Raw genomic sequence first — 26,029 nt, forward strand, 5'->3', positions numbered from 1 at the left:
AACTCTGGAAGGGCACCGGCGGCAGGAGGCCTCATTAGGGAAAGCGTGTCTCCATTTAAGAACAGTTTTGGTTTAAGAACGGACTTCTGGAACGGATTAAGTTCGTAAACTGAGGTACCCTCCCCCCCTCTCTTTGTGTGTATGTGTGTAATGATGCAGTGGTATACAAATAATTTTTATGAATACAATCTATCCCGAATCATCATCATCATCATTATTTAAGTTCTGATTTTGATACCTTCCATTTTTTTCTAGGCTGTATTGCAGGAAAGGAATTAAGTATGACAGACAAACAGGTTTCCCTTTGTCATCCTTATGCTTGAAAGCCTAGGCTGGGAAAACATCACCTGACACCTTCAAGACTTGCTGCTCATCAGAGTAGACAATATTGATGAACCAAGGGGCCAAATGAGTATAAGGCAGCTTCCTATGTCTTACCAAACTGCAGCTAGGTTTTTAACACAGGCTTCCAAGCAGAGAGAGCTCCAAAACCCTGATTACTTCAAAAGCCTCATATTATGTCACTCTCATTATTTTCCTTTACTATTTATTACTAGTAATTGTTAAATGCATATGATGACCCATCAATAAAATAGGTGGAATTTTGTAAACAAACACTAAATCTTGCAGATAAAAGTAAAGGAACTCTCCTGGCAGAAACCAAATAAAACAATTTGCAGCTCAGCTGAAAACCAGACCGTTGTTTTTTTTAAAACAAATATATATATATATACACCACTTGATTGTAAGAAAACCTCTAAGCAGTTTACCAAAAAATAAAAAATAAAATAAAACACTTTAAAATTCTCAATAAAAAGCACAGGTATTTAAAAATTGAAAAGTTGATTAAAATAACCCATTCCTAAAAGAGAGAAAGCACATGCGGCTTCTACGTATCTCCCTAAACAAATGTGTTTTAAGCAGATGCCCCAAAGAATGTGATGAAAGCACCTGCCTGATGTCAACAGGCAGGGAGTTTCAAAGTGAAGGTGACGCTGCAGTAAAGATTGATGTCTTATAAGTATTATGTGGCACCTGTAACAGTGCCGGTTAATGCAGATCGAAGCATTCTTGAAAGGCGATCTTTCCCCTAATAGTAACACCTTGAACCTGGCCTGGTAGCAAATGGACAACCAGTGCAGTTCTTTGAGCAAAGCTGTTCTGTGCAGAGGATCTTTTCTTGTGCACTAACAGCATATTGCGAATCAAGTTCAGGGGAAGCCCCCCAGAGTGCACTGCAGTAATCTAACCTTGAAGTCACCAATGCCTGAACCACTTGTGGTCAAGTTCTCTCAGTCCACGAATGACCATATCTGTCACAGCTTGTAAAATGGGGTTTTAGCTACTGAAGCTGAGCCTCACATGAGAGAGCAGGAGAGTTTTTTTTACAGACAACCACACATACAATGCACAGGTGTCTAGTTCTGGCTTCAGAGAAATTTTGCCTCCCCAAGAGCACCCTCCAGCTCCCCTCAAAGGCCACAGCGGAACATATAGGAACAGGCGATCCAGATTAAAATTTCCCAAGCAGTTGGTGGGTCCATGCGCCACAGTTTTGATTCAGATGAGATTTTCAACATTAGCAACAGCAAAAGGAACCACTACCTTTAGACCAAAATTCTGCAGTTGTGTTTGGCCAGGTATTAGTTAACAAGTGTGTGGGCTATACTGCTTTTTCCTTAAAAAACGCAAAATGTCAGATGCCGATGGTCTCTGAGACGGCTCTTTTGAAAGGAGTTTCTTAATTAGGGATGCCTGCAAACAAAGGAGAGATTGTTATTCATTTGAAATTACAACAAGCATGGAAAAGACAACCTATAAAAATGTTTTGCCACAGTATACCTCTATTGGAAACTCCTTTGTAAATTGTTCTGGAAATTTGCCTTCTTTTATGTTCTTTAATATCTGAAAAACAATACACAGTGTATTCAACTGTCACTTAAGAATACCTCGTGTGACGCTATTTTGACTGGCAAAGTTCAATGCTGCCATTTTGACACAAACAGCTGCCCAAGTTCCCAAACATGGAAAACTGAATTCCTTCCACATTTGTACGTAGGATAAAGGAACAGGAGTTGAGTGTGCATACACACTTCATTCTTCTTGCATGGAATGGAACATCCACTACCATGTAGTAATATAACTGATGCCAAAGAGGATAAAAGACTATTTCCAAAATGTAGCCTGGGTTCTTTTGGCAACAGGGACTCACAGCACTTAACGCAAACAGTATTTGAAGGTTCTGCATTTTATTACCCTGTTCTCCCTACAAACAAACAATGCCCCAAATTTCAAGGCAGTTTTAATAAAACTTTGTAGCAGTGATACATGAAGGAGGCAACTCATGATTCAGTTGGGGTTCAACACATCTGGAATACTAAAACAGTTAAAGAACTTCCTAATGATTTAAGTGCCCTGAAAAAACCCTGATGTTTGGTGTACAAAGACTTAAACATCCTTGTTCCACTTGTGTTGAAAACTATTGCTATTTCACTGTTACTTAGCTTAGTTTTAATAGAGAGAGAGAGAGAGCACAAATTACTTTGAGATGTGTGAACTTATAAATGAAAAGCAGTATATAAAGGACTTAAATCAGGCTTCCTCAAACTCGGCCCTCCAGATGTTTTTGGCCTACAACTCCCATGATCCCTAGCTAGCAGAGCCAATGGTTAGGGATGATGGGAATTGTAGTCTCAAAACATCTGGAGGGCCGAGTTTGAGGAAGCCTGTCTTAAATGAACAACTCCTTCATGCCACACATTAAGCCTGCCACTGACCCTTCATCACATTCATAAATCAAGTGAGAAAAATGCCTGAAGGGAGAGTTAATGATTACAACAAAAATGGGATATTTCTCATTTTCATTTTTAAAAAGTATTTGGGAGCAGAACGAGATACATTGGTAGGACTCCATAACAGCCAGAGCACTGGCACACTCTCAACGTCCTATGTCTCAATTCCATTTTCCAATTTAGTAAAACAACATTGCTTAAGGAACTGTTTGAAGGAAGGGGAGAATGGCTGGTTTGCATTTCCCATTCCTCAACAGGAGGAAAGGTTGGTACTGGGAGCTTAATAAATTTGGATTGAGGTTCCTTTTGCAAAAAGGCAAACGCCTCAGAAGCAGCCTCTTGAATTTATAGAAGCAAACCTTTCCTTGAGCAGGTCAAGTTGGTGGCAATTCCTGAAAAGTTTTGGGTTTCTTTAGAAAGCAGTACTGGTTTTTGTAAAATATAATTTGCTTGCTAAAAACCATGATGTTTGATGGGCTGGGTTGTAGTGGAGATTCTTGGTCTCAAATTGGGAAGGGGGAGGCAATGCATCTGCAACCCACTGCCCTTCACCCCCCTGCACAACAAGCTCTATCTGGCCTGCTCTCTCATGGTGTGTATCTGCGAGAGTGAGTGACAAGAGCAGGAGCAAGAAAGACAAGAGCAAAGCAACTTTCTGGCGACCTAGAATAGAAATGTACCATTTATACAAGCTGCATTTGTATCACGCAGAACAACTGCCAGCCTCTAAGGCAACAAACCTGCTTCCTGCGTGCTCTGTGCTAAGTGGATGGGGGAGGCAGTGGCCAGTTGGTTGTTCTCCCCAACAAAACTTCCCCTGTCCCCCTAACAACTCTGCTGCTATTCCCCAGACTATGAAGGAAGGAGCGCCAAGAGGTCAGCTTTTCTAGACCACTGTCCATTAGCAAGAATGCATAGGCACATGAACATGCCCCTTCATCCTTCTGTCCTGCCCCTTTCATCCACTCCAACTGTTTGGAGCCCCAGTGGTGCATACATATTTTCTATACATTTCTGAGAAAAAAATATGTGACATTAAAAAAAACTTTTCAGGTTTACCTTGTGTTTCTCATGATCAGTTTGGAATGTGTAAAGCATTTCGAATAAAATTAATCCTAACGGAAAGATATCCACTTCCTTTCCGTAAGTGTTCCCCTCCTGTAGACAATGCAAACAAGAACGCATTAGATCATAAGAACATACTCTAACAGGAACTTCTCATAGAGCTTAATCATACAGGCCTTATGCACTTCAAAGCACATTTTGGCATATTATTCTGAAAACTGAGTACAGGATCAAGGCAGTTGGTTCTTTCCCAAATCCTCACTCAGTCATTAAGCTAACAGAATGACTTGGAGATGTCCACTCCCTCTCAGTCTAACCTAACTTAGAGGGGTTGTTGTTGTAATAATGGGGTGGTGGTGGTGATAAATGAATGAATGAATGAATGTTTATTTGCATCAGCCATCAGCCATAGCAAAAGAACAACTATACGATACAAAAAGAATAGAAATAAAAAGTCATTTATATAAAATACATTTTAGGGTTTTGAATCAGTACAGTGGTACCTTAGGTTACATACGCTTCAGGTTACATATGCCGCTAACCCAGAAATAACGCTTCAGGTTAAGAACTTTGCTTCAGGATAAGAACTGAAATCGTGCTCTGGCAGCACAGCAGCAGCGGGAGGTCCCATTAGCTAAAGTGATGCTTCAGGTTAAGAACAGTTTCAGGTTAAGAACGGACCTCCGGAATGAATTAAGTTCTTAACCCAAGGTACCACTGTAGTCAAATAGTGGATCTTATTCTGATTGCCCCAGCTAAAAACCTTGCAACCTTTGCTGTCACCTGCTCATCTTGATCTGCCAAGAGAAAGGACACTGTGGCAGTGGTTGGGCGACCCGGAATGGACAATAAAAGAGGGGTGGTAATCTCATTCCTCAAGTCATTATAAATAGGGTAAGCCAGAAGGGCATGCGCCACCGATTCGGTACTGCCATCTCCACAGGGGCATAAGCGTTTTTCGTGGGGGTGGTGATGATGATAATGATGGTGGTGACCACTATGAGTGTGTACTTGTGTACCCAGAACAAATTCACAACTGCCCTGGGAGAAAAGTGTCACTGCATACACATGGATCAAATATTAAAAGTATTACCTGTTCAGGAGCCATGTATTGTGGTGTTCCTCTCTTTTCTGTCCGCTGTAATGAAAGGTCATCTACACCTGTGGTTACCAGCCCAAAATCACCGATTTTTATTTTATTGTCTCTAGACATTAATATATTTATTGGCTGGGGGGGGGATAGAGAGAGAGAAACAAAAAACAAAATATTCAGATGTAAAAGTCATTCAGGGACATGGGTGGTGCTGTGGGTTAAATCACAGAGCCTAGGGCTTGCCGATCAGAAGGTCGGCGGTTAGAATTCCTGCGTCGAGGTGAGCTTCCGTTGCTCAGTCCCTGCTCCTAGCAGTTAGAAAGCACGCAGTCCAAGTAGATAAATAGGTACTGCTCCGGCAGGAAGGAAAACGGCGTTTCTGTGCACTGCTCTGGTTTGCCAGAAGTGGCTTAGTCATGCTAGCCACATGACCCGGAAGCTGTATGCTGGCTCCCTCAGCCAGTAAAGCAAGATGAGCACTGTAACCCCCGAGTCATCCGCGACTGGACCTAACGGTCCTTTACCTTTAAAAGTCATTAAGCTCTGGATAAGTCACCATAGTCTACTCCAGTGTTTTTCAACCACTGTTCCGCGGCACACTAGTGTGCCGCGAGATGTTGCCTGGTGTGCCGTGGGGAAAATTGAAAAATTACTTTATATATAGTCAATATAGGCACAGAGTTAAATTTTTTAACATTTTCTAATGGTGGTGTGCCTCGTGATTTTTTTCATGAAACAAGTGTGCCTTTGCCCAAAAAAGGTTGAAAAACACTGGTCTACTCAACAGTTATCCCACAGAGTCTGAACCACCTCAGCTTCTTATTTGCTTTTTTTAAAAAAATCTCTGCTTTTCAAGTACCCCTCCGGATGAAAACATCCACCTTGTACTCAAAGTATATTCCAGATTAAGCCCCCCCCCCCAATACAACTGAAATAATAAAATAAAATAAATGCATCAATTTATTTGGGATTGAAGAAGTGAAATCATTTAAGATACTTTTTTTCTCCTGTGTTCTCCTTTATATGTACCCTCTCCCAAACACCTATGATAAGACTAGCTGAACTTTTCAGTAAGAATATTCCTAGCTAGCAGCTTCTGTTCATATTTCCATTTTATCATTCACACCCGATATTGAAATTGTCTCATCTGCATACCTTGAGATCTCGATGAATTAAGTTTTTAGAATGAATATATGCTACCCCTTCCACTATTTGCTGGAATTTAATTTTGACATCTTCACGATAGCTCTCCTTTGCATTTTCCTTACTAATCCAATTTTTAAGGGTTCCCTCTTCACAATATTCCATCACTATGAAAAGGCAGTCGGCTTCCACCCTGCAAAAAAATAAAACAGATGACTGATCCAAGCACCTTGTTCACATCCTCGAGCTTTACTAACTCATCCAGCACAACAAGACTAAACAGTGCTCTGTAACTCTTTAGATTTGCCTGCTGTAACAGCAGAGTCATGATCCCAGTGGGTGCAAGCAATTTTATCCTCAAAACACTTTGCAAACAAGTCAGAGACAGCTACCATCAGTTTTGCCACCTCCTTCGAGCCAGACTATAAGAGGCCCTGCACTACCCGGCAAAGCTATGCTGGATGACACAATGAGGATGCAATGGAAGCAGCAAAGCAGGGTGGATAAAAATTAATGATTAATTTAAAAAAAAAATCAGATTTTTAAATTTTATTTTAATCGGGTTTTTAAAATAAAATGCTTTTGAAGGAAAAATATTTCTAAAAATAGTTTTCTATTTAAGTTACATTATAGTCCAAAGGCTATTCATCAGGAAATAAGGATTTGTTTTAAGTTTTTCATGTTTGCTCAAACTCAGTCTAAGTTTTTGTTTTGTTTTGTTTTTTTAATTGTTTAGCTGGTAAAATGTACACCTAGCCACTGAGGTCACTTAGCCAGAGTTGGATCCTAGCACCTTCATATTTCTTTATGGAAATTGGTTCTGGGACCAAGAGAATTTACCTACAGCTACAACTGTTCTTAAGAGTTAGGCAGTGAGCTGACAAGCAAAATATAATATAATATAATATAATATAATATAATATAATATAATATAATATAATATAATATAATATAATATAATATAATATAATATAATATAATATAATATAATATAATATAATATAATATAATATAATATAATATAATATAATATATAAATAAAAACATGCCAGTTCCTAAAGTGAAGCCACTGCCAAAATGCTGTTTATTATTTATTTCTTTAATTTGTCTCTAAATTTTTTTTTCAAAAGGCCTCTAAGGGTCTTAGGGCAATAACATTCAACAATGCAAAATTTAGAATATGAACCCAATAAAAATGATCACCCACAAAAATAATAAACTTCAGCTAGTGGGAGGCAGTGGAGGAGAAAGCGAGTTGCCAGCCTTTGAGTGCTAAGCACCGGCCTGACAGCCAGCTGGCTCTAAGGCACTTCTGAACCCTATGCAAGTGATTCTGCCAGGTGGGCAAGATAACCCAATTATCAACATGTGATGTCACAAAGCTGATCTGGCCCATAAAGCCAAAATCTTATCCATCCCTGGTTTACACAAAAAACGACGATACATGGCACCTTAGAGAGGTTCTGAATACGCAGTGGAATTACCTCTGTTCACTATCACTATCCTCTGGCGATAGGATATTATCTTTCCCGATCCAACAATTATAATATCGAACAATATATTCATGATCAAGGTTTGCTAAGGCTTGTACTTCCTTTTCTGATTCTTCTTCTCCTCTGGTTTGGGGAGGGGGAAGGGGGTCAGAAGGGGAAAAGAGTATTGTTAAAAATGTATGCAAAACAAACCCTAAATACATGCATTTAACCTGTGTGCATTCAGCTTTATGTGTGCTGCAAATTGAAATAAAAAATAAAAAGGGGGCAGGCAAAAGAGACTTTGGCAATGCCACCCACCATTGGATGCAATGCATTTTGACTATATGCGATTTTGGTTTTACATGTTATACCCAGAACGTAACCCCAGCTTAAGTTGAGAGTGGCCTGTACCGTAAAGAAGAAAGAGGATTATTTTTAGACCACTTTAAAAAAGGGGGGCTTCTGATTTGGAATGCTTAGGTCGACTGAATAGAATTTACTTGGATACAACCATATTTATTCTAGAGCCCAGCAACAGAAAGGCAAATGGCATGTCCTTAACCCAGTCACTTGTTCATGAATTAGCACAGTGGTTGATGGACTTCAACTCCCATCAGCCCTGGTCATCCAGGGAAGATGGAAGCTGGGGTCCAACAACATCTGGATGGCACTACATTGACTACTCCTGCATAAGCAACTAAGCCACGGTTGAGCCTAACTCTTTTAAATGTTGATTTACAGTGCCCCACAATTCCTCTAAAATTAGTACTAAAATAACTTCACATGTGGAAAACAGCACAAATTGTTAAAACTTAAATTAGCTTAATTAAAATAATAAGCAAACACAAAGATAACTTACAGATGAAGCTTGACTCGTTTGACAGCTAATAATCGACCATCAATTAAATGTTTTGCCTTGAAAACGGTTCCATATCCACCAGATTTAATTTTCTGTATATCTTCAAAATCTTCCAGAAACCTGGTTCCAAAAATGAAGGCAAGTCTTAAGTGTTAAATGTCAAAATCCTTGAAAAGTGTTACAATGGCAATATAGCCACAACAATTATTAATTTAATGATGAAATAAAGGCACACAGCCAAGGTATCCAAGCAGACTAGGAGTGGGTATATTTGCTGTCATTCATGGAATGCACAAGGCAGCTATCAGTAATCAATAGTATAAAAAAACAACCTAACACACAATATTAAAAACAACCACACACCACCACCATAGCTCACACAGAGAGAACAGCCACTCAATAAAACTACCAGCTTGTTAAAGGAGATCAGCTGTTGTAATTTGATCAGACCTTTTCACAACAGCAAATGGAAAGGTCTGTGTGAACTCGGACATGGACCAATGTTGTGTTAAAATCACCAGCTACCACTAACACGGACACAACTAGTTACATTTTTGTCAGTACTTCACAAACCATCTTTCCATGTAGTCTCAATTCAATTCAAACTTCAAAGGTATAAAAGGCGAAACTTATTAAAAATAAATAAATCAGCGGGACTTTTGAAGGCTACCCTTACTTTTCATTGATGGTGTACTTGCTTTGCTTTCGATTCAGCTTTGAAAAGTTCGGTGCCAGTGGCGTCTCTCTTCTTAGGAAATAAAAAAAAGTGGAAATGAAACTTTGTAACACTTAAGCACATCTGTAAGTACCCATTTGCTTTGAGGTGTTAAACCATTTCCCCTAACCAATAAATCAACTGAATGAAGGGCATCCATTTCAAAAGATGAATACATACTTTTTAGGTCTCACAGCAGGACTTTTGGGACTTGCCTATGGCAAAATCAAGAAGAAACAATTAATGTTGAAGTTCTACCACAGTGCCAAATGCTTAAAACTTTAAAAAGACCACTCAAAATCAGAATGCAGTTATTGTCAGGCATTAGAGTTCAAAAACAGGACCACTGCAGGTCATGAAAAGGTTTCCTGTTTCCTGAACCATACGAGGTCCTGGTTAGGCGGATGCTCCTCCTGGTTGGAACTCCACAGTCCTCAATTCAAATTTCCCTGATCTGAGGTGTTAACCCAGGAAAATCAACCCCGTGCCACTAGCTGCTTTATAGCTTCTGCACTTTGCCCCTTAGCTAGGGATGTAGAAGTTCATTTGATCCATTTCTTGTAATGGACTGACTTGACCTGATGCTCCTGAATTTGAATGGAACAAAATACCCATTTGGATTACACACTTCTCCACCCTTTCGATGAAGTTTCGGTGTACAAAAATTGCACACGAGAATACCTATTTTATGCAAAAGATGTGTAGGAAATGCTATTTTAGAGGGGAATGGGTGCAATAGCATTGGAAAAACCATGTGTTTTACATTAAAAGTGTGCAATAAGGCAGACCATAGAAATACAGACTTTTTGTGTTATTCTTTTTAAAATTTCACACAAAGTGGAACCAAACAGACTACACTTGAGGGCCAGTAAACTGAAACTGGGGAAGGGCTGTAGCTGAGTGGCAGAGCATCATGCTTGGCAAGTGGAAGGTCCCAGATTCCACCTCCAGGTAGGACTGGGAACATCCCATCTGAAACCCTGGAGGGTTGCTGCCAGTCAATGTGCACAGCACTGAGCAAGATGGACCACTGGTCTAACTCATTATAAGGCAGGGGTCAGCAAACTTTTTCAGCAGGGGGCCAGTCCACTGTCCCTCAGACCTTGTGGTGGGCCGGACTATATTTTGAAAAAAAATATGAATGAATTCCCACAAATAACCCAGAGATGCATTATAAATAAAAGCACACATTCTACTCATGTAAAAACACGCTGATTCCCGGACCGTCCGCGGGCCGGATTTAGAAGGCGATTGGGCCGCACCTGGCCCCCGGGCCTTAGTTTGGGGACCCCTGTTATAAGGCATATTCTGATATTCCAATGGAATGGTGTAACGGACCAACCCTGTACCTGGGTGTGAGCAGGAGCCCAGCACGCGAAGTGTTAACACCCACTCTAGATGACTGGCAGCACAATCGCAGAGGCGGGTCTTTTCCACCTTTTAAAAAAGGGAGAATGGCAGTTGGGGCGGTTGGTTGGTGGTTGTGGGTCAGGGAGTGAGGGTGAGAGGGAGAGCGGGTTGGAGGTTAGGCTTAGGTTAGGAAAGGAAAACGTTTATTCCTGTTTAAAGTTGTATCCAAGCTGATGTACCTAATTGAAGAACATTGTAACCGCATTCTACCTTAACTTCCTTGATATTAATGTTACCTCAATAAACATATTTTGTTTGTTCAAACGTTCGTGGACTCTGGCAGTGCGTCAGTACCTCTAGAGGTGTGGTTGAGGGGAAAAGCACATAGAGGTTTCCTTGAGGAGAGGGGACGGGTGGCTTATTTTCCCTAACACACAGAGGACTGGGCAGGGAAGCCAAAGGTGCCACGCAGTTGCCAGTAGGAAAGGGCAAGCTGCAGCAGTTTGGGAACCCAGGGTGGGAGAATCCCAAGGTGGCAGGAGTTTCACTTTAAGAACGTGGAGAACTGAGGTACCCCGAGGACTTCTCTCATAACTTTCATTGTGGGGATTTCATTTTAGTCGTCGGTGAACCCTAGGGAGAGACACAGTCAGGGGAAACGTTTTACAGTTGTGAGGGCTCTTGGTGGGACACTGAAAGGGCTCGTCACAATTAATCGGTGGCAGCGTCGTGATTCGAAATTCAACACCCACACGCCTGTTTAGTTGAGAATCAGACGACTGTATTTTTTCTGTCAGAAAAATGGCTCACCTAAGGAAAGCTAGGGAAGCTAAGGGTGATGAGAGACCCGATGAGGCAGAAACCAGAGAGAATCCTAACGCAGAGTTAGAGATGATGAAAATGAAATTAGAGATGGCCAGAATTGAAGCCGAAAAAGAGAAAAATAAATTTGAAGCTGAAAAGGAACGAATCGCTTCAGAAGAACGGGTACAATTAGCTAAAGTAGAGGCCGAAAAGGAAAAAGAGAAAAATAAATTAGAAGCTGAAAAAGAGAAATTGGCTGCTGAGGAACGAATGCAGTCAGAGAAATTTAAAATTGATGCCGAAAGAGAACTTCAGTTACGTAGATTGCAGGTTGAGGAATTGAGAGTGAGGTCAGAATTGCCTCAAAGTCAAGCCTCAACTGACGTTGCTTCGGTTAACCAGAAACGTTTTCCTAAGTTTGTGAAAGGAGACGATGTCGAAGCCTTTCTTTTTAGTTTTGAAAGAGTGTGTGCTGAGTTCAAGATTAGTGAAAATAACTGGATGATGTACCTCAGACCACAATTATGTGGGATTCTAAGTGAAATCTACTCTGACATGAGGGAGGATGAGTTATCTGACTATGAGAAGTTTAAGCAATTGGTAAAAGTGAGATGTGGGTTAACGGCCGAACAAAGCCGAAGGGCGTTTCGTGAGGTAAAACGAAACCCTAAGGAAACATTCTCTCAGTTAGCCAGCCGACTCGATAGATTGCTGGACAGATGGATCCAGGGGAGTGGAGTAACAAAATTTGAGGAGCTCAGGCAGTTAATTTGCTTGGAACAATTTTTTAAACAGGTTCCAGCCAATTTACGTTGGTTTTTGAGGGACAAGAAGTTACGAACAGTCTCTCAAGCTGCCGAGGTTCTAGATGAACTAGAGGTCGATTTTAATGAAATACCTTACACAAAATCACCTCAGAAGTTCAAACCGTGGAAATCTGGTGAAGGCAAAAATAAACCAGAAAATTTTCCTGTCAGAGAAGTTGGTGTTGACAAGACAGGGAACAAAAAAATCGTTTGCTATCAGTGCAACAGGGAGGGGCACATTCGCTCCAAATGCCCTCTACTGGCCAAAGCGCAAAGTACACCATCTACAGCAAAGCCAGTAAAATTGTTAATGCAGGCAGAGCCTGGAAATGGCCCTCAGTCCGTTTCAGAGGAGGCGAGTAACTTGCCAGAGTCCGCCTCCAGAGTCATGCAGGTCTGGAGTGCAGAACCAAATACAACTCCAGATTATTTGGAGCCTATACGATTAAATGGCAAAGATATGTTTGGGTTGAGAGACACTGGCGCGCAGGTTTCTCTTGTCAAATCCCAATTTGTTGAACCTCATCAGTACTTACCAGGACAAAATTTCAGTCTGAGAGGAATATGGGGTCCTGAGTTCGAAGTCCCCACAGCAGAGGTTTTAGTTCAGTACAAGAATTATCAGGGCAAGTGGAAAGTGGGTGTATGGGATCGTTTGGAAAATCCAGTTTTGATTGGGAACGATCTGGCAAACCCCACACCACAAGTTAAGGTCATTACCAGAGCACAAGCTCAGGAAATGGCTAATCAACCACCTGCCTGTTCTGAGACACCTCTGAATGCTGAGGAGAGTGACACGCTATTGGAAATACCCATTGCTCAAGAACACAGTGCCCAGTTCTTAGAGGAGCAGAAAGAGGATGTTACCCTTAAAGAATTATGGGAGAAAGCCCAAACCTCAGACACAGAAGTATCCATTGAGAACCCCTGTGTTTTTAAAATTATCGAGGACAAGCTTTATAGGGTAGCCAAACGAAGGAAATCAGCTGCTAGGTGGGAGGAGCAAAAACAATTAGTGTTGCCCATGAAGTACAGGATGCAGGTACTTCAGATGGCGCATGATGCACCTACCGCGGCTCATTTGGGCATAAACAAGACCCGAGATCGAATCCAGGCAAGATTTTATTGGCCTCGGATGGGAAAGAACATCAAAGAATATTGCAGGTCCTGTTTGAACTGTCAACTAGCTGGGAAGAGAGGCGATAAAACAAAGGGTTTGTTGCAACCCATACCTGTGATACAGGAACCTTTTTCGCGTCTAGCAGTGGACATCATTGGTCCTCTGGCCAGAGCTACAAAGAGGGGTCATAGGTACATTTTATGTATTGTGGATTTTGCCTCAAGATTTCCGGAAGCAGTTCCTCTAAGGGACATTGAGTCAAAGACTGTTGCCAAGGCACTTTTATCAGTGTTCTCACGTCTAGGCTTTCCAAGGCAGATCTTAACTGATTTAGGATCATCCTTCACAGCCAAATTCATGGCTGATCTTCTGTCCCTGTGTGGTATAAAACACCTTAAAACGAGTGCTTACCATCCCCAGGGCAACGGCTTATGTGAGCGATTTAACTCTACTTTAAGCCGGATGTTGAGGACATTTTCGTGCAATCACCCAGCGGATTGGGACGAGCGTTTGCAACACTTTTTATTTGGCTATCGAGAGGTTCCCCAGGAAAGCACCGGCTTCAGTCCTTTCGAGCTGTTGTTCGGCAGACAACCGCGAGGACCTCTTGACCTGATGAAAGCAGCGTGGACCGGTGAGGAAGACATCCACAGCACCGACGTGGTTTCGTACGTCCAGGAGCTGCAAAGCGACCTAAAGGAGCTACAGGATCTGGCTGGAGACAACTTGCGGCAGGCCCAGCGGCGCCAGAAGCAGTGGTATGATGCGCATGCCAGGGATCGCACGTTTAAGCCAGGTGACAGCGTTTTAGTTCTCCGAACAAGGCGGCACAAGAAACTGGAAGCGTTTTGGGACGGCCCATTCAAGGTCATCGAGAAACTGTCCGCTGTTAACTATTTGGTGGAGCTGAACCATGAGGAGAATCGCTGCAAGGTTTTTCATGTAAATTTGTTGAAGCCCTATTTTGACAGGGAAAAGTTAATTTTAAAAGTAACTGGGGAAGTTAAAAGTGGGATTCAGTTGTCTGGGTGGGGGAAGCTGCAGTATGGAACCACAGTCACTGAGGTTTCCTTTGATGATGCTTTAACCCCTGAACAGAGGGAACAATTGAAACATGTGTTGGCCCAGTATGCCAAAATCTTCTCAAACATTCCGGGGAAGACAAATGGGGCAGTTCTTCGCATTGACACCGGGGAGCAGGCTGGCCTGATGTCAGAGGAGGTCAGGGAGATGCTCAGGTTGGGTTTGAGCGCACCATCTCATAGCCCATGGTCGTCACCTTTAATTTTGGTGAAAAAGGCTGACCATACTTTCAAGCCAAATCTACGGGGGAGACATTTTACTGTGTTCACTGAACACTCCCCACTGAAATGGCTTAACCAAATGAAAGGGACAAACAGCAAGCTAATAAGGTGGAGTCTCCAACTCCAGGACTACACGTTTGACATCAAGCACGTGCGTGGCAAGGATAATGTTATTGCTGATGCATTATCTCGTTTCTTTTAAAGAAGAAAGTTATTTGTTTGTGTATATTTCAGTTATAAAACAGGTATTTTGATCATTTGCTGGTTTAAAGATGGCAAAATCCTAAGGGTGAAAGTTTGTTTTCATTGTGTTTTTAAAGAAACCCTGTTATTGAGACTCTTTGCACCGGCATTACTATCCTTTAGGTAGTGAATGCCTATGCAAATTCTCAGAGGTGGGGAGAAATGTAACGGACCAACCCTGTACCTGGGTGTGAGCAGGAGCCCAGCACGCGAAGTGTTAACACCCACTCTAGATGACTGGCAGCACAATCGCAGAGGCGGGTCTTTTCCACCTTTTAAAAAAGGGAGAATGGCAGTTGGGGCGGTTGGTTGGTGGTTGTGGGTCAGGGAGTGAGGGTGAGAGGGAGAGCGGGTTGGAGGTTAGGCTTAGGTTAGGAAAGGAAAACGTTTATTCCTGTTTAAAGTTGTATCCAAGCTGATGTACCTAATTGAAGAACATTGTAACCGCATTCTACCTTAACTTCCTTGATATTAATGTTACCTCAATAAACATATTTTGTTTGTTCAAACGTTCGTGGACTCTGGCAGTGCGTCAGTACCTCTAGAGGTGTGGTTGAGGGGAAAAGCACATAGAGGTTTCCTTGAGGAGAGGGGACGGGTGGCTTATTTTCCCTAACACACAGAGGACTGGGCAGGGAAGCCAAAGGTGCCACGCAGTTGCCAGTAGGAAAGGGCAAGCTGCAGCAGTTTGGGAACCCAGGGTGGGAGAATCCCAAGGTGGCAGGAGTTTCACTTTAAGAACGTGGAGAACTGAGGTACCCCGAGGACTTCTCTCATAACTTTCATTGTGGGGATTTCATTTTAGTCGTCGGTGAACCCTAGGGAGAGACACAGTCAGGGGAAACGTTTTACAGTTGTGAGGGCTCTTGGTGGGACACTGAAAGGGCTCGTCACAAATGGAATGAGCCCACCCCCTGATCATCACTGAGGGAAACAAGACTGTTGCCTGCCAGTTTTCCTTCTGTCTATTTCCTTGGTGTGCCACCTTAGGAGCCATTTGGCAGAAAGGCAGAATACTGTACTTAAAATTACATCAGACTGACCAACGTATTTCAATTCAGTACTGACCTATAAGAAATTATGGCAGGATTAATATTTTAGCGCACACAAACAAGAATAAGTAGTTAATACTGTAATGGCAATAGAAAATAAGTTTTCATACCAGAGATGATGGAGGAGCTTCATTGAGCTGTATGGCACCAAGCTGATTAGCAAGTTTGTCAGCTGCTTGGTTACCATTGGAATCACGGTCTGTACCACTACAGAAATATTTGAAATGAATGTCAGCATTATGTGTTTAATTATCTGCCATTTATAGAGTGCTATCTTGAAGTGAAGTTTAGGGTGGGGAGGTAGCTCAGGTTTTTTTGTTTTGGTAAAGTATAAAAGCATTCCACCAAATAAAATATAGGCACATTTATTGTATCAAAACCAGAAAGCATGCCCATTATGATGCCTGTGACCATAGCCTATTTACTTAAGCCTGCTCAACTATGCAAGCGAGACAAAGCATATGAAAAAAAAAACCACAGTGTAACAGCATTAAAAAAGTATTTTCATTAAGGCCTCGGTTGTGCCCAGGCTCTCCTAGGTTATGTTTTTAGTTCACGTTTTTGGAAAAACTTGCTCTTTCACATTCAAAATCTCCTCTGCCTTAGGAGTGGGGACTGCTTTTCCATCTGAGGGCCGCATTCCCTACTGGGCAACCTTTGGAGGGCCACATGCCCATGGCCCGCAGCGCCAGAGGCAGAAGTTGGCAGATCAAGGAATGCAAATGTTACCTTGGTACAGGAAGCTAGTTTCTACCCACACATACATGCACCTCCATATCCTGCATCCAGACTAGTACAAGGCACCACCAGAGTTCAATGGTGTATTCCAGCCAGGCAGAAACACTGGGGGGTGGGTGTGAAGCTGGGCCAATGTGGGATGTGGCCTGGGGAGATTTCCAAGAAGCCTGGAGGGGTGCATTTGATCCCCATGCCTGCTCTAGGTCATGCAAATAACCCAGGTCTTTCCTAATCTCGAACAACCAGAAATCCACTTCAGGGGCCATAAATGCTCTGAAGCCAAGAGAAGTCTGTTTGTATACTAGTGCAGGTCTTGCTAACTGGCCTTTGGGATCCTCTCCAGATGACACCCCTCACTAGCTCTGCTCCCAGTTCTTTTGCTTAGCTGAAATGTATCCTTGAACTACAGGAATCCTCATTTACCTGGACGCAAACCTTTTCATATGCTCCTCCTAATCCTTCCAAAAAGATGACAGAAATTGTAGACTAGATAAAGTCTGCAGACTCTCTCCTCAAGCACCATTTATTTCTCCACTTTTAAATTGCCAATGAAATGGTTCCTTACTTTGAATATATACCGGAGCTCTGGAAAACTACACTATCCGATTTGTTGGAAGCAACGTCCACAGCTTCTTGAGCAGACCTGAAATACAAATTTCCAAACAGCAGTTTTGAATTCTTTCAGTGTTTTCCTTCCTTTTGGTTTTAATTTATAACCAAAGGAAGAAAGGAACAAAAACAATTTAAGTAAAGAATAACTGATAAGAGTAAAACCAATTCTCAATGGTTCTCAAGTACACTTCAATACCGTTTGAGTTTCTATTTTAATAGTTTGGGTTATAAAGTTAATTAATTATTTTCCTTCACATCTGCATATCCTGTGGGGAAAACCATAGAGAGGATGAGGAGAGCATTCGCTTTACAGGGATGGATCAAGGCAAAAATCATTTTCAGCAGACTGGTTTTCATAATTTTCATTATTCCTAAGGCTGATGAGCATACTGCCTGTCTTTAGATTTCCATGCGATATCAATATATGACATATTATACAAAAACAATTTTGTTTGCCTGTACATTTCAATAATTTCATTTCAGACATTACTTTTTCAGCAACTGCAATCTTCCAGAGGTTCCTGTGCTGCAACACTGTATTTTATTCTCCAAGAGATTTCTATTTTTGCACAGAGGATGATTTTGCTGCTATAATTTTTTTTTAAAAAAGCAACTCCATTTAATGTCTGAATCAAAACCTTCAGGCAGGGATAACAACATTAACTGGGGTGTATAATGAGCAGGTTTTTCTAAGCTTGTTTAAATATTTTCAGCTGCAACATACTTCCAAAAAACAGACAACTCAAAAGATTTGGCAGGTATAAAATCCATTTGAAGAACTTTTAACTACTGCATAAAGCGAAAGAGCAGCCCAGTTCACACACTAGACCATGGTTTGGTGCTACATGCACAATCTAGAATGAGCTAGAATCATTCCAAACAAAGCCTTGGGCTCATGAGCAGCCCCAATGGCCTCTCCTGTTTCAAAGCCAAACCCTTTTTCTTTCAGTCTCTCAGAAAAATGTTCAGTTTCAGAAGAAGCAAACTTCAACCCAAGGGTCTTGAAGCTGGCTTGTTTTAACTAACCAGAGTTGGTTTTAAATTGTGATCTCTGTAACATGCAGCAGGGGTGTTGTGAACCCCAGATTAAACACTAGCAAAGTCCTTCTCTTAGTTGGGGAGAGCAGAGGAAGGCATGCACGAGACTAAAGCTTTGCTAGGGATTGTTCCAGCTGATGAATGTTGTAAACTTTTTGTTTTTATTTTGTTTTTAAAAGCCCACTTACGTACTGCTTTTAAGGCCTAGAAAGGGCCCCAAGGCTTGAAATAAAAGAGATCCACATGCAGGCAAGATTAAAATACATTAGAAGTTCACAAAATAAATAAGAGGACAATCTAACCTCCTGTGGGAAGGAGGGCCACAGCTGTGATACTAACATTAAAAAAGCACTATTTCAACTGCTATCAATCACACCTTCCTTGCCATTTACAAGGCTACGTTATACGTAAGTGTCCCTTTTGCTCATTTTGGAATGCTATATTGTACAGCATCATTATTAAATCAACAACAAAAAATTAAAATAAGAGTACTTTAAAGAGACATCATTAAATGTTTAACTTACGTCCCAGATGCCTCTGGTGACGATTCTTGGGAATTACTGTGTGATGGATTTCTAGAACTATTTGTAGAACTATTTCTTTCTGCCTGAAAAACAATTCAGAATTATACCTTAACCGTGGATTTAAAAAATCTACTGCAACAAAAAGTAACAATGGCAACAAAATGAAAGGGATTAAACCAGCCTTGGCAAACTCAGTGCACTCCAGATGTTCCGGACTAAACTCTCAGTCAGTAGACCCTAATCCCAGGGTCTTGGGTTCAAGCCCCACACTGGGCAAAAGATTCCTGCATTGCAGGGGTTTGGACTACATGACCCTCGTGGTAGCTTTCAACTCTACAATTCTATGACTCTATGATTCTCATCACCCCCATCGAGTATCACATTGCTGGCAGGGGGTAGTGAGAGCTGGCAAAACCGTTCATAGGACACTTCCTGCAAAGAAAATGGCTACACTGACAATTAAACACAGTCTGTTGTTTTACTCTAAAATGCAATACATACCCTGGAAGTAGCTTGGTCATTCAACTTTTCATACGCTTGCCTGGCTGCAATCCGTTTTGCGGTTTGTTTATTATTTCCTGTTCCCTCACCAAAATCTTTACCATCAATTTTACAGACACAGTGAAAACTAGAAGGCATAACAGAATGGAGGGGGGAAATAAGTTAGCATTGAATGTTGTAGACGAAGGCAGCAATCCTACAGACCTTGGGCAGGAACCCTTTCTCCATACCAAGTTCTAATAACCCTCAAGCAAAACTTTTTGGTGTCCATGTTACAAAAGTGTGCATATAGTCAAGAGTCAGAAATTGGATGGCCAGAGCAGAGTCCACACAGGCATAGTGGCACTTCCATTTTCTCTCCACCCTGTACAAGCTCAAAAAATCTCTGAAGGGTCCTCCATTTTGAGGGCATGTGGGAAGCTGCAGGGGAGTGGAGGGAAATAAAAAGCCTTGCAGTAGGACCTCAAGCCTTTCTTTGGCTATGGAAAACTACAAACTCACTGACACCTGTCTCACATACCATTTTCATACATTTTATTTTATTTAGGCCAGGGTATCCCAAAGTGGTAGACAAATGACGGGAAGTATATAAATTTAGTCAATAATAATAGTAGTGATAGTAGTAAGGTAAAGGTAAAGGACCCCTGGACAGTTAAGTCCAGTAAAAGGCGACTACGGGGTTGTGGTGCTCATCTCACTTTCAGGCCAAGGGAGCCGGTGTTTGTCCACAGACAGCTTTCGGGGTCATGTGGCCAGCATGACTAAACCAATTCTGGCGCAACGGGAATCTGTGATGGAAGCCAGAGCGCACGGAAACACTGTTTACCTTTCCGTCACAGTGGTACCTATCTATCTACTCACACTGGTGTGCTTTCGAACTGCTAGGTTGTCAGAAGCTGGGACAGAGCAACAGGAGCTCACCCCGTCATGGGGATTCGAACTGCAAACCTTCTGATCGGCAAGCACAAGAGGCTCAGTGGATTAGACCACAGCGCCACCCACATCCCAGTAGTAGTTGTAGTAGTAGTGGTGAAATTACTAAACGTCACAGACCATTCCCAAAAGCCTGAGTTAAAAAGCCACATTATTAGCTGGTACCCAAATACCACAAAGGACATCTACTATTATCTACAAATCACTAAGAGCTTTAGGTTTAGCCAAAAAAAGTTGTCAAGAATAGTAGTCAACAACAAAAATCAATTATTACTGACAACTTACTTTGGCATGTGATCCAGGCCAGATTTAGAAACCAAAACATATTGAACCACCACTTTGTTCCTCGTTGAATATTCATTGAGCAAGGCAAGATAGTTACGTTGTGCAACTGGCTCAGGTGACCGAGATGGAGATGATGACAGAGGAGGCAGCGGCTGCTGTGGTGGTCTTAAAACAGGATCTGCCTGAAAACAATAGGTATAAGTCAGTCTGTTTGAACAGTGAGCGGTTTCTCACTGAATTCCTCCTTATGACATGGTATGGTGAGGTCTGTACTTAGCTTGGGTTTCATGTTCAAAGTTGGCAGCAGGCCACACAAAATACTGTTCTTATTTAGCAGTGTTACATGGCAACAACAATACACATCCAAGGCAAAGGCCAGAAGGCTAGGCCTGATACAGGATAGGTGTGTGTCATTCCTAGTTCTGACCTGGTACTGGGTATATATGAACCCAACTCCCCATAGACTGAAGACCTAGGGGAGCAAGTAGCGTTCCTTGGAATTGTCACCGAGGATCTCCTTGAGGGACCCTCCACAGAAAGACTTGCAGAAGAACACTAAGTGTTTTCAAAGGAGGTGGTGACACCACCCACAACCTGCAAGAACGCTGACACCAAAAATGTCCAGGTCAAAGAGAAACAACATAGTATGCATCTACAGACCCAGAATCATTGTACAACTTAAGGGGCGGCACTGCTTCCTGAAAGACCTTCATCACCATCAGCTGTGCAAGAAGGACATGGGTTCTCAAACTCTAGTATGTGGACCACCAATAGTCCACAAGCTACATTCAGGTGGTCCATAGCATACTCACATTAAATACTGATTTTTAATTGCATTTTTTTGCTTATTTTACTTCTTACGTTGCATTTTATTGTAATGCAATTTGAATTATAGGACATTCTGTGTATGTAATATAACACACCAGTTGAAATTTCCAAACCATCTTCAAAGGCAGCCCCTGGAAGTAGTAGTGTAGTCTAGATAAACTCTTTCCTGTTCCACAAACATTATACACTTCCTTGACTTTACAGAGGCAGGTTTGCCAATCTCCTATTCTCTGCAGCACTCAGCCAATCCTGATCCAAAAACATAGCTATGGCAAAGAGGTCCCTCCCATGAGTCTCAAAGCAGAAAAACTGTTATGACTAATAGAAGCAAATCTGAGTCACAAGCAGTTCCAGAGTATTTTCCAGAAACGCTGCATGGATCTGCTTTCAACAAGCTCCCCCACCCCCACAGGGGCATATCTTAAATGCACAGAAATGGAGCAAAATCCTATCAGTATTATTTATACTTTGTTCTTTTGTGAGTTTCTCAGTAAATTTCTAAAATGAAGAGTTTTGCTTCTAGATATGAAGCCACACCCTTCCACAAACTTGGAATATATTTCCTCAAAGCTCAGACATAATAGAAGTTGATTCAAAAATTTATCACGTGTGGTATCGCTGAATTTCTAAATAAGATGTATGAAATCAATTTTGTCTGAAAATCGTACTTGGAATACTTTTCCCCTATCCATAGATAATAACTGGGGTTGTTGTTTTTTAAGAGAGGAGGAGACAATGGCACTCTGCACATGTGCAATGACACAATTTCCTAAATCCTATAGTGATGGAAACAGCAAGGTTAAAAAGTGCAGCCATATCAGCTCACAATGTTACCAGCTACCCCTGGTATTTTTTATTTTTAGCATACCTCAAGATCAAAGGCTCTTTTCTGTTTTCTAGATTATTTGTATGCCTTGACATGTATCCTTTATGGTCTACTTACTGGCAGTCTTCGTTCAATGGACTCCCAAGCTAACAATGCTGCATGATCTTTTGCCTCCTTCTTGCTTTTACCTGTTGCTTGGCTATATTGATTTCCATCTATTTCAACTGCTACAGTGAATCTGCAATGAAAAAAAGAACAGTTTTAAAAAACCCAGTCTGCAAAATATGCTTGCAGATTGAACTTTACACTTTAAGTTTGGGATGCTGTATAAACAGAAATGGGAACTATCTGGATAGTTTGCTGCTGTAAATCTCTCATTCCTATTATCTGTAAAGTGTGCCTAATGCTAGCTTCCCTTTTATGTCCTATAAGGCTCCATTCACCAACCTTGTCCTCTCTCTATGTTTTAGAGTACAATGCCCATCAACCCTGACAATCAGCCATGCTGCCTTGGGAGCCAGGGTCCAAAAACATCTGGAGAGCCACAAGTAAGCCATCCTACTAAATTAGATGCTGTTTTAAGCAGCTGTCAACAGTGCAGCTTCTAAGGATAGTTTGCTAACCTATCTGCAAGAGAGGGAAAACAAAGCAAAACAACACAGAAAATGCACTACTTTCTCCCACCCTTATAATTGGGATGGGAAACAAAAGCCTGGTCCTATGTTATGCTTTATCCCTTGAGTTGGAAAATCTTAGTGGACCAAGAAACTGAGGCGGTTAAGGGAGTGTTTCAATAGTACACAAGTAACTGGGTAGGACTTTACACAGGTGTGGGAAAAGGCTATCCAAAAAAACGGATCCTTTAATTTAGTTGCCATACCAATATTCCTGCCCTGTTTACTTTTTGCATAAAACACATCTGGAGGGCAGTGTGAATTTCTTCACTCCTCCCTACTTCCCAACATTCTTCATCCACTTACACAGGATTATGAGGTGGGCCATCGAAACCAAGATCCTTATAGTCCAATCGCAAACGGTTTCTCTGACAATACTCGTTAAGTTTCGCCATGTACATTCTTGGAACAGCTTGGTTGTCTGCCATTTTGGTACGGGCTAGGAAACTGAAATAAATTCAAAGAAGGAACACTGCATTATTAACAACACTCCCCCACCCCCCTTATGTTACAAGTACTACAGAAACAAAGGAAAAAACCAGAGCACTTTGGGAAAGAGGGATCCCTCTTTTAACACCCCCCCCCATTCATACCATGGCAGTGGCGGTACACAACAGTGGTTTCCATCACCACTTCCCCAGGAGGCCCAACACAAACACACAGAATCGTAGAATCAAAGAATTGCACAACTGGAAGCTGCTCAGAAGCGTTCCCACTGGGAAACTGGGAGTGGAAGCAAAGGCATTTCCCCAAGAAAAGAAATGAACAGCGACTCTCACACTTCTTTTGTCCCAACACCACCCAGACTAGCACCAATCTGCTAGTCTGTGTGGTGGGGCCAAAAGGGGCATGAGAGTGGCTCTCTCTGTTCCCTCTAAACATAACATCATGGGAGCCCCCACAACACTCTCCCTTTTCCCCTATCAGAAAGCTTGTCAGCAGCTCTATAGGGAGAATACAGAAAAGACCTTAAATGCCAAGAAGAAAAATTCTATTACAAACTTCTCAATAGACAATTTTCAACCTTCCCTTTCCTTATTACTGAGCAGCCACAGGCAAAGCTCAGCCAGTAGAGCATGAGACATGGGCGTACCCGGGGAGGGCAGGGGGGCAGCTGCCTAGAAGCAAAAAAATAAATAAATGGTTATTGGCAGCCTAAAAGGGAAAAAAAGCTCTCCTCCCAAAAAAAGCTCAACTACTGGTCTTTCTCCCCCTCCCAAAATCTCAATAACAATTGAGCTCTTGCGCCGTGTGTGTTGCGCCGGCTGATCGATGCAAGGGAGCTTGGGAAAGTGAGTTCCCTTGCATGGTGAGTAGTTCCTTTGCGAGGGACTATTTGGGGCTTTCTGTTTGGGGGGGAAAGTTTTTCTGTTTTTTGAAGCTGTTTTTGTTTACATAACGTGGTCAGTAATCAAATAATTCAGGATTTAGTGTGCTCTTGCTAAAGTTTCCAGTGCTACTGCTTAGAAAATTAAATAAAAGGAATATTTTTTTAAAAAAAAAATCATTGTGCATTTTAAGTTATTAAAGAGGGTAATTGAGTTTGTGTGCAGCTTTGGTTGTGCAGTTGCAGGGGAATACAGCTTTTGTTTTAAGTTCAGTTCTGAGGTACCTCAAAGGTTGTCACACTTTACAAAGCAGGCAGTCTTCTGTCTTGCTGAGTTAGTTTTTAAATCAATTATTGCAGAAGGTCTAGTCCCTAAAAAAAGCTCAACAACTAAAAATGAACCGAACCCCTAAAAAACGGGGCATTCCTCATCCCCAAAAAAGGTCAACAACTTTGAGCTGAACCCCAGAAAATGGGGGTAGATCACTGCCAGATTTTAATTCTGAAAGTAGATCACAGTCTCTTGGGAGTTGGCCACCCCTGGTATAAGACATGTAACTAGAATAAAAAAGTTAAAAAAATTCAAGCAAATAATTGTAATAACTACCGTAATAAAGCACTGTGAAAATTATATATAATTTTCCTAAAGTTTTCGTTTCATTCGCCTTTCCGTGCTGAAATGTCACAACCTGAACGACCATGGCTTGCCCCCCCCCCCTGCTAGTTTTGATCCTGGGTACGCCCCTGGCTTGAGACTCATAATCTCAGGGTGGTGGGTTCAAGCCCCACGTTGGGCAAAAGGATTCTTGCATTGCAGGGAATTGGACTAGATGACCCTCGTGGTCCCTTCCAACTCGACAATTCTATCTATCCAGCCTAAGAGCTCAGATTAACTCAAACGTTGGTTCGCTTTTCTGTGACCTGGGACACCGTGAACCAACTGATAAGGAGCACAGCGCCCCGTGACTGGTGATGCTGTGGCCAAAACAAACTTCCAGGGGGAAAGCCAACCAGGGTCACCCGCGCCTTCCTCGGGACCCAGGCTGGCCAAAGCGGCCGCAATGCTCTTCACAGGAGAAGCACCTGCCCTGGGGCGCGCCCTTCTCCCTTCCTGCCCAAATCAAGGTGCGAGGCAGAAAAAAATATTGGGCAAAGAACCTTCCAGAAGTGCCTCTCGCCCTCCCTGGCAGCAAAAAGGCAACGGACCACACAGTAACTTCTTTTCTGCCTGGCCAAGAAACGCCCCCCTCCGCGCGCCTATGCAAGGCCAGGTGTCGAGAGGGCGGCCACCTGCCTCTGCCCAAAGCCCACGTCCTCGGAAGAAGCCCCGCGGGAACTAAGAGGAATCGGGTGGGATTCCTCCCGCCCCGGGGCGCCGACTTTCGGACGCCTCCCGTCAGCGGCTGCAGAACGGGGTCAGGAGTCAGGACCACCTCGGCGTACTCACCGGCGCCCCGGAGTGGTTGGTGGGCAGCGGCTTCTCCCTTCGGACAAGTCCGGGCAAAGAGCGGCGGAGCCTCCGGTGCAGACGACTGGCTCCGAGCGGGAGACTCCTCCGTCTGCGGGAAGCACTGCTGCTCCGCTTTCGTTTCCTTGCAGCAAGTGGGCTCCGCTCCTTCCCCGGCACAGTCGGCCACCCCGGAGAATCGAAACTAAAACGCGCCGCTGGCGGTACCGGGAACGTGGCGGCGTTGGAGCTTCCGGCCCTTGTTTCCTCACCTCCCATCTTGGTCGCTAGGAGAGTCCTCCCCATCCTTGGTTGTTTTTTTATAACTGCTCTTCAAAAGGGGTTCAGAGACATATGGGGGGGGGCATACTTGACCGAATCATTGGTCATCCAACTTTATCTGACTCCCTTTCATAAAGTGTTATTTTGCAACGGTTATGGTAATGTCTTCGTTTAATTAAAGGTATGTTGCTTT

General features: G+C 42.5%; 1 protein-coding gene and 1 long non-coding RNA gene across 2 annotated transcripts; both read right to left on the reverse strand.

Moving 5' to 3' along the window:
* Nucleotides 1-1,530: 1,530 nt before the first annotated feature.
* EIF2AK2 (eukaryotic translation initiation factor 2 alpha kinase 2) lies at nt 1,531-25,826 on the reverse strand. The gene is made up of 16 exons (XM_033145441.1): nt 25,555-25,826; nt 23,087-23,227; nt 22,224-22,344; nt 20,453-20,634; nt 19,235-19,361; nt 18,734-18,816; nt 15,932-16,028; nt 13,780-13,903; nt 9,104-9,215; nt 8,428-8,547; nt 7,578-7,709; nt 6,106-6,286; nt 4,951-5,085; nt 3,852-3,950; nt 1,843-1,905; nt 1,531-1,755 (listed from the first exon to the last, which is right to left on the reverse strand). Exons 2-16 carry the CDS (start codon nt 23,206-23,208, stop codon nt 1,648-1,650), a joined length of 1,806 nt encoding a protein of 601 aa, XP_033001332.1. The 5' UTR covers nt 23,209-23,227; nt 25,555-25,826; the 3' UTR covers nt 1,531-1,647.
* Nucleotides 15,991-18,808, reverse strand: LOC117044071. Its single transcript, XR_004426265.1, has 3 exons — nt 18,734-18,808; nt 17,125-17,202; nt 15,991-16,028 (listed from the first exon to the last, which is right to left on the reverse strand). It is a non-coding gene; the product is annotated as an uncharacterized LOC117044071 (long non-coding RNA).
* Nucleotides 25,827-26,029: the final 203 nt, after the last annotated feature.

This window comes from Lacerta agilis, chromosome 3, assembly GCF_009819535.1.
Source record: "Lacerta agilis isolate rLacAgi1 chromosome 3, rLacAgi1.pri, whole genome shotgun sequence".
Taxonomy (NCBI): domain Eukaryota; kingdom Metazoa; phylum Chordata; class Lepidosauria; order Squamata; family Lacertidae; genus Lacerta; species Lacerta agilis.

Excerpts from the sequence above, each read along its gene's own strand:
- EIF2AK2 (XM_033145441.1), bottom strand. The coding sequence starts at position 23,208 with ATGGCAGACAACCAAGCTGTTCCAAGAATGTACATGGCGAAACTTAAC. Across the intron at positions 20,635-22,223 it reads CCATTGAACGAAGACTGCCA|GCAGATCCTGTTTTAAGACC; the intron begins GTAAGTAGACCA and ends TATTGTTTTCAG. Across the intron at positions 19,362-20,452 it reads GGCCTGGATCACATGCCAAA|TTTTCACTGTGTCTGTAAAA; the intron begins GTAAGTTGTCAG and ends TATGCCTTCTAG.